The sequence below is a fragment of the Larus michahellis genome, chromosome 1 (assembly GCF_964199755.1).
Source record: "Larus michahellis chromosome 1, bLarMic1.1, whole genome shotgun sequence".
In the NCBI taxonomy this organism is placed as follows: Eukaryota; Metazoa; Chordata; class Aves; order Charadriiformes; family Laridae; genus Larus; species Larus michahellis.
In genome coordinates, this window is record NC_133896.1 from 22,342,762 (window position 1) to 22,354,696 (window position 11,935).

General features: G+C 39.2%; 1 protein-coding gene across 1 annotated transcript in view; it reads right to left on the reverse strand.

The window, feature by feature from the left end:
* IL17REL (interleukin 17 receptor E like) overlaps positions 1 to 6,107 on the reverse strand; it is a 50,862-nt gene extending 44,755 nt beyond the window's left edge. Inside the window, exon 1 of the mRNA XM_074572628.1 lies at positions 5,890 to 6,107. Coding sequence (XP_074428729.1) covers positions 5,890 to 5,991 — 102 coding nt within the window. The 5' untranslated portion in view covers positions 5,992 to 6,107. The remainder of the gene's footprint in view (positions 1 to 5,889) is intronic.
* Positions 6,108 to 11,935: the final 5,828 nt, after the last annotated feature.

The window sequence follows — 11,935 nt, forward strand, 5'->3', positions numbered from 1 at the left end:
AGACCATGTTTAGATCCCACAAAAGAGAAAATTATGAATGAAAGCAGAGATACTAGGGTTAGAAAAGAAATCAAGATGCCATCTACTCTACATTTCTGCCTTAGGAAGAATGACCTTTATCTGAGAGATATTTGCTTAGCCTGTGCTGAGAGCTCTATAAGCTCCGCAGGCGACCTATTCCAGTGCTCAGCATCATTAGTTACTGAGACTGTCCAGCTTATTCATGACCTCAGAAAATTCTGACCCAGTGAATTCCTACAAATGCGAAGGCAGGGTCAGGGCTGTGACGTGTCCATATCACATCTGAGTGTACATGAATTTACAGTCCTTCCTAGCCAAGTAGTTCAAAGCTGGTCTGGAACTTCCTCAGTAACACGCTGCTGTTCGGGGCATATTTTCTGTTTTGTTTTTTTAAGAGGACAAATAATTTCCTGTGTTTCAAAAAACAGCCAATAAATGTTAACAAAGTCAGACAAAAAATTTAATAAGGAAAAATATTTTCCTGAGAGTATCAAAACTACTATGAAAACATCTGTGCCAGAGTCAATACATAAAAGCTAAGGGTCTCTTGTAGGGATGATAGTAATGCAACACATAGAACTTCAAATGTGGTTTCCTGGTTTTAACAGCCCGGTAGTCACAGCGTGATGTACAGGAATTCATAGCTCCAAGAAATCAAATCATTTTCAGTCAGAGATAGGAGGAAACTCCTTTCCTAGGTATCCTCCCTATCTGGGAGTGAGGCCTAGCTTCTCAATGCTGAGACAGAAAGCCAAGAGAGTATCCAAAGCTAACTTTAGAAAGAAGTCTTTTAAAACCTCTTTTTGGTCTCTCTCATTTTTGATCATCCCTGGTTCTCTCACATGCCCACACATTCTGGCATGAGAGGAAAAACGGGACAGTATAAACAAACATGAGAAAGTAACAGGTACAGCATTTACAGCTCCAGCAAATGTACAAATTAAGCTAACCCTAGACCTTACTGCAAGAATTCCAGCTAGGTCACAACACATGGTATCGTCGTCCTGCCTAGATTTGTTCAAATTACAAGTAGCTTTCCAACTGCAAAGCAGCCAGTCAGACAGCAATATTCTGCAGCTGTGGAAAGCACCTACTCCCAAATCTCAGTATTCACCACTGAGCTTTGGGTCCAAATGGAGCTGAAGGATATCCTCCCTCCCTAAGATCAGGGCTGTGAGAGATTTGTGAGCTAAAAATCACTGCCAATAATAAAGTTCAGCTGCTCCTGCCTCCTGCTGAGCTTGCTTGTATATCCCCCTTCTTTTTTTCTTTTTTTTTTTCTTTTTTTCAGATATGTACCTTCTGCTACAGGTACTGATTGCATAGACTTATGTTGATGTCTCATGGTGGTGAAGCTTCTAGCACTGCCCTGTATTTCAGTTTCAGGACACCTTGTCAGGTACAGTTCCAACATCTGTTAATTTTGTGCCCCCAGCTTTCATGACTGTCTGTAGTGCCTCTGCTCTTGCTACTCCAGTGGCTTACGTCTTTCCAGACCTTGTAACATTTTCTCAGAGCTTGTGAGAAAGGGAAAAGTGAGAAAGAAAAAACCCCAAGAGCTACAGTTGCTTTTTTTTGGAAGTTCTGAATTGCAAAGCTTTTTCCATCTCCACCTCCCCTAAAAGAAGTGGTGTTAGGTGCTCTAATAATGAGGAACACTGGAGAGTTTTCTAAGTCCCTGCTTGCACCTGTCACTGGTTGTTTTCTTCCTAGAGGATGAGGAAATGGGATGGCAACCAACCAGTGGCATAGGACACAGCAGGAAACACGGAAGCTAAGTGTCTCATGTCATTGCCAAGCTATTTTTGACCCTAAGAGCAAATTTAAAAGAGTCCAAGACATAAGTCACCTAAACTTGTTAACCTGTAGCTCTCCTTAGTACCACCAGAGAAGGCAAGAAGAGATATCTAAGCAAATGGGTTAATATCACTCTAATACAGTGACTCATCTCAATCTAGCCCCTTAAGTATGACTGCTTTGACGAATGAGTACTTAACACGTAATTATAGTATTCAAAGCACTTAATTAAAAAACAGAATTAAGACACATCACACAGGAAGGTCAGCACTATTTTGTACTTGTGAAAACCGGAGAAAGGAAATTACTTGAATAGGGCCACACAAGTGAGTCAATGACAGGCAGGGATGCAAAACCCAGGCTTTCTATCCAGGGCATGCTCTCGTGGATTGCACTGCCTCTCAGCAAATATTAGCAGAGGATATGTTTTATACTTTTATGCATCTACTCCAGTCACCAGACATATTGATACATACACAAAAACGCTTGTGGTGAATCATCTTCCTATGCTGGGACTTTACACTGTATATCTCTCTCTCACTCTGAGGAAGCCAGATCTCTGATCAGTCTGTTTAAACATTTTCCATGTCTAAAACTAGTTTTTTCAAACAGATTTTAGAAAACAACTGAACTATGTCACCTAGATTATCATGTCTATTTTCTTAGAGGCTTGGGATCATTTTTAAAACCCAAATTGCCTACCTTAATAATGAACAAAGAATGCCAATTTATGTCAGCTGAGTTAGTGGCCTAAGGGCTGTATTATATCACTGGTTTTGCAGTGTGTAGCATTCAGCAAGAATGCAATGATCCATGGCATAAAGATCCAGCAAAGAAACACCACATGCTTCAACTATGAATAGCACGAACAGGCAGCAGCTATATCAAGAATTTGCTGCCAATAACCTTTATAATTGCAGGGAAATCCCAGATTCAGTTTAGGCTTTCCTTCTTTACCCATGGACTTTGGAAACGTTACTACATTTAATGGCAGACAATACAAATACTATTTCATAGTTTTCTGGAGAGTTTTTTTTAAATGTAGTGCTCTTGATCTTTACCATCTGTTGAGTCAAATTTGGCATAAGCCTGTTTCTTTGTGTACAGCCTGCAGACAATGTGGATTGTAAAATGAGTAGGGCACAAACAGAATTTCAATTGCAGGCTGGGATTCCCCTATGCTTTTACAGCGAAACTTGGTTGATAACTGTGTTTGCTGTTGGGTGAGGCATGGAGACCAAGCCCATTGTATTTAACCTTTGAATACCAGAATATCATGCAAGCTCTAAAGCCAAGCAATCAAAATAAGGAAGGAGACATAATTCATAATATATAATAAAAGCCTGGTCGTTCCTTTGCCATCACTCAGCCGACAATTGTGTATTTTCATGCTGTTCAAATTTTTATGTAATACTTGCCTAAACATCCAATGTTCTTTCAGTTTTTCCTTTCCTGTACTGAACAGAAGTACAGTTTGGAGTATAGTAATGAAACCTGGATATTGCCTTATACAAGGCAATATCAAGGATGTCTTGCTGAATACTCATGGTAAACTAAGAATGATTCATAAAGTTGTAATAAGATCCAAAATCTAAACAGTTCAGTGTGAAGGGTTTTTAAGTCCCATACCTCAAAACAGTTATGGCACTATTTCCCTCTTAAGTTCAACCAATGCTTTACTCTGATAAGGTGTACCCAAGGAGCTGAAATCTGCTTACAAATATAAAAGGGACACAGCCACCATAAAATCTAGTCTGCTGGTGAAACTTAAACCTTATAAAACCCGCTCAAAACCTTCTGACAGTACCCACAGTTTGAAAAATACACAAAAACGCAAATTAATTGCTTTTCTTTCCCCTATTACTTTATGAAGAACCACACAACCTCAGGGTTGACTCTGCAGAAGAGAAATCTGCTATACAAACTTATGGGAAAAACTTCATAAAGAAAAGAACAATTTTCTATAGTACTCACTTGTAGCAATAACAGCTACAGAAAACTTCTAATAGTTTTAAAATTACAATATCTCATTATCACATTAAGCAAATTGGTAGAAAAAATGGCATTGATTCTCTACTTTGTGATCTGATGTACTATAGCAGAAGGCAGCACACATCTGTTGTACATAGACAAAGGCAAATTGTAACCGCTGGTTAGTGCCCCTATAAAGACCATTGAGTTATAAATTATGGAGAAGGTAAACTGCTCCCTTTTAAAGTAACTCAGGTAGGAATGGGATTGAGGCCACAAATGGTGATACATGATGTAGGGAAATTGAAGTTACTTCCAAAGGAAAAGGAAGAAGGAGTTTTCTCTAACAAACTAGTCATAAGACTCTAAAGTTCATGTAGCTAAAATGCTTTGCACTAGATTGAAAATGCGACGCTGGCAGTAATTTGTCCTGTTGAGATCATTATTGTTCCCAGTGAGAAAACATTTTTGTCTTAAAAAGTCATTAATGCATTCAAGATTCTACTGAATACAACTAGCAGAAACATTACATAGTGAACATGAACTGAATCCTATCTCTAACATCACAAATGATTGATTGACTTCATTATAGTGCAAACAATGTATTTCCCCCGTAAATTAAAAAAAATACACCTTTCTCAGTTATCCAGCCTTCAGTACTGGAAAAGTTGTAAGACAAACTCTTGAAGGCAAAGAAAGGGATCCTGTCTACCGAACCTCAGGGTTGTGTCTATATCTTAGGCATCTAGTAAAACAGTCTTCTTACAAACATACCTAAAATACGACAGAGAAAGGTGCCCTTTAAGGTCCCCAGAGGTAAATCCTATCCCCTAGACTGAATCCCACCAAAAAAAGGTTGATATTGCTCTTTACATACTGAGTCATACACTCTTTAGACGGATAAATTAGAATGCTAAATCATTTCTATTTTAAACTCTCATTGCAGCAGACCAAGGACCATAAATTATTTAAAATACATGTATGTTTGCATTCATAAACGTAAGTACATAAAAAATCTTGAAAAGTCCTCAGGTACATCTAGAGATTAATCTCTTATGACTATATTTTATTGTTCTAAAAACATTATCTAAGTGCATAGAGACTCCAGAATTTGAATGCAGGAATATTAAACAACCTTAAATATAAAGGGTGGGGTTTTTTCCGTCAATCTAGTATTTTATAAGCATCTTTATTCCTGATTTTTTCTAGGGTACACACATAAAATATAGAACAAATTGATGCAACGTCTACTAACTTAATATCTGGGCAGTACCACCACATTTAGACAATCTTTAGTACATCTCATTGCCTGCCTAAACACTGGCATCTTCAAGCAGAAGTTTGTACAGACAGCCAAATTCTTTCATGCCATCTACTTCTCTGTAGCAAATACATAGTTATCATCCTCTACTAGTACTGAAAGTCAGATTCCCTAATATTTTATCCTTTTTTTTATTTATCTTTCAATTCACTCTATTCTTACAGTTTCAGAATGTCAACAGAAGCAGCGTATCTCCATACTGCCCCTTTGTGGGGATATTTGGAAACACACAAAATTGAAAGCTATTAAAGAGATGGTATGGTTCACGCTCCACTTTTATGCACATACATAAGTCATTAAATTTAATACTGCAGTTACATTCATCCCACAAAATGAAAACCAGGTTTTACTCTTTCTCAAGCTTAATTCATTTATTCACAGGAAAGTCAGTGTTTTGTATATTCCCAACATAATTAGCAATTTCTGAAAATCTTCCGTACCTCCCTCCCTCATCTCTCTGACACCACTGCAGTTGTAAAAACTGACTCTCCAAAGTAATGAATATGAACTAAATCATTTTTTTCAAATACAAAACACAGACTAAAAAAAATACAAACAACAGCAGTTTGAAGTAGTGTAAGATGCATTTCCTTACTCCCTTCCTAACAGTCATCTTTGTCACTTTGGATACTTAATTCAGAATGACAGGAATATAAAGTGAATGTTCAGGACAGCTGAAATATTTTTACATTTTTGCTTTCTTGCTGTTCTTACAATTATTCTGGCAGCATACAACTACTATATTAATAGATAGCAAATAGGAACAAGCAAGGTATTACCTGAGAACATGAAAGTCCACATTCTTCAATCCTGGGAATAATCTGACAATCAGAATTCCAAAAAAGAATTATTAGAAGAATCTGAACATGAATACTTATCATCCTAAATTGAAAAAAAAAAAGGCAAAACCTCAGAAGAAACCTTCTACTCTGACAATTCTCCCTCTCATGCCAAAACTTTAATATGAATTTTAGTCCCTCCCACAGTACCTCTGAGCTCCTCCCTCTAAAACTTTCCAAAGACAGAAAATTGCTAGCTGTGGGAAATATAAAGCATGTTCCACTCATTTCTTATGTACCATAGTGAAAAAATGGGAAATGTGAATTTTTGACAATCACAGTAAAAGCCTTTTTTTTCTGGATTTTATCATGTCAGTATTAGATCAGTTTTAGCAAACTTCTTTTCTGTAAATTCTATGTATAAATGGGAATTTTGTTTCTAGAGTGATGTACCAGGCAACTTCACTGGAATCCAAATGCATTCTTATGTCTACTTATTTTCCTGGTGTTCTATTGCATTGAATAACAAGAAAAACAGCTTTGCTGAGGTGGTTAGTCTTGGAAGGCTGTTTTTTTTTTTTGTTTTTCATCAGCAGGAAAAACAGATTCCTTTACCCTAGAAATTTGCGGCTTGAACATATTTCACTCGTTATTTAATTATATCAGCGGACATCTCTTGTTCTATAGCCTATCTCCAGTTTTTTGGTCTTCAACACACTCAGGAAGCACGCCTGCTTTGCCAAAGCAGCTCAGCACCAGCAGCTCTGAAAGCAGGGTACGAGTGAGTCACAACACTTCAATTCCTGTTAGCGCAACAAAATGCCCAGGAACGCCTTTCTGGATGCTACCTTGCATAGTCCCACTACCCATCACAAGGAACAAGTATTCCAAAAAATGCACTCTCTGGTTCTTATGCAGGCTATATGTGGTGTGTTATACCCAGAGGTGGAATAGGGAGTTATTTCTCCATAGAGAGGGCTTGCTCACAACTAAGAGAGCTATCTTTCAGTAGGACAGTGCCAGAACCCAAGTCCTCAGTGCTCTTGCAATACCTTTTACATCAGTTGAAGTAGGGAATACACAATTAACACCATCTGCTAGGATCTGGCTTTACCAATATTCTTTTAATAAACAGGTAAAAGACAATGTCTACTCTGTCAATGTATCTACTATAGTTGTATGTTAAATACCTTCATGTGAGTCCAGTTTGTCAATTTTCCAGTAAGGCTTTCTTTTTGGAAAATAAAGAGCAGCATCAGTCCCAGTACTGAACACATTATTATTCAATTATTGTCATTAAAAACTAACAATTAAATTTTGTTATCTATACATAAAAATACACTAGATCAGAGATCTACCCAGTCCACTCTCCTGTGCCTAAAAGGATCGCTAGCAGATGCTTAGGAAAAATAAGAAAGAAGTTAAGTATGCTACTTCTGTGGATTATTTTAACATATATGCTGCCAAGTTCCAGTGACCTGGATCTTATGGATGTCCTAAACCACGTGTACATCACTGTTTTTACTAGCTGTTTCTGGACCTTTCTTACATGAATTTGTACAACTCTTTGCATCTATTTATCCTTTGGGTTTTCAAAACTTCTTGTGGCAATGAGTTACACAATCAAACTGTTTATTTGCTTTGGTTTGATTTTAAATTTGCTTCCAAATAGTTCAGTTGGGTTCCCCACTTGGTCTTGCTTTAGAAAAAATAGAGAATATCCATTCTCATCTCACCTTTGCCAAAACAGTCACAATTTGATTGATTTCTAGCATATCACCCCTTATTTTTCTAAGATTAAGAATATACCTCTTCATTTTCACTATACTCTTTTGTAAGATAGGGAGTCCTGCATACAATATTCAGGAGTGAGCAGAACAAGGATCTTTTACACAATAGCATAGTGATGTTGACTGAATCATCAGAAGCACGATGTCCCTCTACCAAAAAGCCATTTTGACTCTCCTTAGTATATCATTTATCAGTATGTCTACTGCAAGCAAGCCAGTTCAGCACACACCACAGTTTGTAGTTTTGCAACTTCAATTGCAATTTATGGGACCCTGTAGAATACTGTTTGATTACTGTGTCAGATATTAGTCTTATTCTTTTGGATTATTTGCTTTGAACTTAGATCTGAGACAATTCCTCCAACTCATGCCTCAGTAGATTCCCCTGTAATGAACTCCACTGCAAGCAAGCAAGCACTTAATCTTTTTATTGTGTCATTAGATTCCTTGAGCAAAAGGTGTCCTTTCGTATCTCCATTACTAGTCAGCTCCATAGACTTTCTAGGAGACTTCCTTCTCATCTTTGGTTAGAAAAGAATGATATTGACCTTTCTTAAAAATATTGCATTGGGAGATGCAAAAAGATGTTTTCTTACAGGTACCATTTTGGGGGATATCTTATATATGTACTGTTGAGGCTTTTCCCTATATTACTTTTAAAGAAGGTCCTTGTGCATGGAAAGCTCCTACCTTTTCAACTGCTCCTTTTAATTTCCTTTTGGAGACTTATTAATTTTATATAGTTCCTTTTTTACTTATACATTAGCATAATACATTTTTTTGGACATTGAACTTGTGCCACTATTGAAGAGTGACTTTTTGAGTGGCTGCTTGGAAAGGGACCAAGAGTTCTTTCTCTTCCTATGGGGTCTGTGATTACTTGCTCCAAGCAAGTCATCTGTAGTGTTTACAAATTTAGTTTTTGCATCAAGCCTTAAGGTAACACTCCTCCAGTTTCCATAAAAATGACTGATGTCGCTCACTTAGTAAGTTTTCTTCTCTCTTACAGTTTCTGGTGTTTCTTAGCACACCACTGTCATCTTCCAAATAAAGTGGTTAGCAGCACTGCTCTAACAGTATACTCGTTCTATGCAGGAGCAGTGTTTCAGTCCAGGCAGTTTCTGTAATACCTATTATTAAGTTCAGGGGGCAATAACCTTATTCTTACTTACATTACTTGACAGTAAGCTTTTTAAAATCACGTTCTAAACTAGTACAATCTACTTTACCATTCCTACATACTTTGTATCCTGGAATTACAGTGTTCACCCATTGGTTTTATTACATCTGGTTATGGAACCCCCATTAGGCTAATATTCCCACTAAAACCTGGGCAGTATAATAGACACATGCCATGTTTTTTGAAAACTATCATTTATGGAGAAGCATCTGGTCTTGCAGCCCAGAAACCCAAACATATCCTAGGCTGCATCAAAAGAAGCGTGGCCAGCAGGTCAAGGGAGGTGATTCTCCCCCTCTGCTCCACTCTTGTGAGACCCCACCTGGAGTACCAAGTCAAGGTACTGGAGCATAAGGAGGACATGGACCTGTTGGAGCGGGTCCAGAGGAGGCCATAAAGATGATCAGAGGGCTGGAGCACCTCTCCTATAAGGGACGACTGAGAGAGTTGGGGTTGTTCAGCCTGGAGAAGAGAAGGCTCTGGGGAGACCTTATAGCAGCCTTCCAGTACCTAAAGGGGGCCTGCAAGAAAGTTAGAGAGGGACTTTTTACAAGGGCATGTAGTGACAGGACAACGGGCAATGCCTTTAAACAGAAAGAGAGTAGATTTAGATTAGATATTCAAGAAGAAATGTTTCACTATGAGGGTGGCGAGACACTGGAACAGGTTGCCCAGGGATGCTGTGGATGCCTCATCCCTGGAAGTGTTCAAGTCCAGGCTGGATGGGGCTTTGAGCAACCTGGTCTAGTGGGAGATGTCCCTGCCCACAGCAGGGGGATTGGAACTATATGGTCTTGAAGGTCCCTGATTCTGTGATCTATGCATGTGAAATTTATATGTGCACTAGCTCTTAGGCTCCCTGCTCAAACAGGGCTCTAATTCTGGTAATAATTCTTGAAAATAATTTATTGATAATAGATTTCTTTTATTCCTTGTTCCTCACTACACCTTATCTATATTTTAATCAACATTTGTCTTGTGTTTGACATTTTTATTACTTCATCCCTGAAGAACAGATGATAGCAAGTTATATACTATCCTGCTTCTACCAACATTCCCTCCATCTTAAGAATAAAGACTTAAAAAAACTCTTAATAGGAAATGCCTGCTTTTGCACTTTGGTAATATAGACACTTTGCAACCTAAAGCATTATTAGAGCACTGGTTAAGGACATAGAAAAGCCAAAGTCTAAACATTTCTCATTCCAAGAAGGTTTGAGTCCAAATCTTGCACATTTCAGGATCCTTCCTTTTTTTTTAATAAAATGCAGAGGTAGACCCTAGAGTACAGAGCAAAATCCAGTATTTCCCATCCTCCATTTTCTCTTGGGTCAAGTCTGATCTCTGGACCATCAGCCCAGGCCCCCCCTTCTTAATTGCTGTCTGGCTTCACAAATTTTGCATGCTTGGCTACACGCTTGGCCCGTGTGAAGAGAGATCAATAATATAACTCCACCGTTGCTCAAGTGATTTCAAGGAACACTATGTGGAAATAAAACTTAGGACAGGTGTATCACCAGACATACCTAAGCAGCCAGACATGGATTTTGTGACTTGTTGTGTAGGAGTTTAGGCACAGATTTCTACCTTGGCTACATATTTACTGCCTTTGTTAAGATGAATATGTCAATGACTAGGCTGGAAGGCATGTCCCTGTCACATCCATACTAGAGAAGTACCAGCCTTCTTTGGAGTACAATAGCCATATTCACACTACATTTTGCAAGAGTATCCTGTGGTACAGCACTACATACTTTCATGTCTCACCAACACAGGCACACATATCTTATTACTATTATTCCAGCTGTCTCGACATGAAGGGCCATGGCCAGCACAGTCCCATAGCTTCTCTTTTAACTTAGTGTGCAGTCGTGCTGCCTGCACCAGGCAGCAGACATCTTGCCTCAGGGCCACTCACATCAACCACAGGACAGCCGAGTGTTTATAACTTAACAGCTTCTTGTCATGTTGGGCAAGTTCTGGAGTGGAGCCGTGTGGGGTGCTACTGTCATCACAACAAAATATTCACAATTATTCAGAACTACTTGGGAGCTGCACTTTTCCAGGAGTGTGAGTACATCTCCTGTCCAGAGTGAGCCAGCACAGCCAGGGCAGGTACTCAGTGGAGGATACCAGCAGGGCACGTAGGTCCCACAGAGCCACAAGACAGGCTGGTGAAACAGGAGCTGCCCAAGTGCTCCTGTAACCAGCATGTTACTGCTTCATTCTCTATAAACAATTGCTCCTTATTTCATCTGCATGATCCAAGGCGACCCTCACTCTCTTCCCCTGCTCTGTCCCTTTCCTACAAGAGTGACAAGTATTCAGCAACGATGGCAAATGTTACAGTAGGTAGCACCTTAGAAGCATTGCCTACCACCTGTAGAAGCAGTGAAAACACACCCAGAACTGCAGTTAGAGGCTGGAAATGTCATTCATGCACAAGGTATGCACAAGTCTGCAGTACAGGGGGACGAATGAAATGCTCAGTGGGATGTGAGAAGGCTGCTATTTCACCTGGCTCATGCTGTACTATAAGCAGGCTAGACCCAATGGCTAGACTATCAGAGCTAGACCCAACATTGATGAGATTACACAGTTCTTGCAATTATCCTGCAATTGGGCCCTTTAGAAAATGCAACTTTCAAAATATGGCCTTAAGCAGAGGCAGGTCAGGTGCACCAGACAACTAGGGATTAAGTCCTATGTATGTAACTACTATTAAAATAATGTATACTGTATTTAGGCAGCAATGTCTAGTTAAAAAGTGATTCACTTCCAGGCAGAACTACTAGCCATAGTATTGTGTCCAGTGATATTGCTTCCCTGTCAAAGCAAGCCAGTTTCTCCTGTGAGTAACCATCAAGGGTTCCTTCTTGTAGCTACTTCTCCTTTCACCACCCACAGTGCCAGGAAAAAGGCAGGAAAGGATGAAGCACTTCTGGAAGAGTGTCCCTGCCCTCAACCTTCTCCCTCCAATACAAATACCCACATTAACACACTTGTCTGCTGAGTACTCTCCGTGAAGAGCACTGACCTGAACAGACTTGTTGCTGCTCCTCCGGACTGGTGTCAG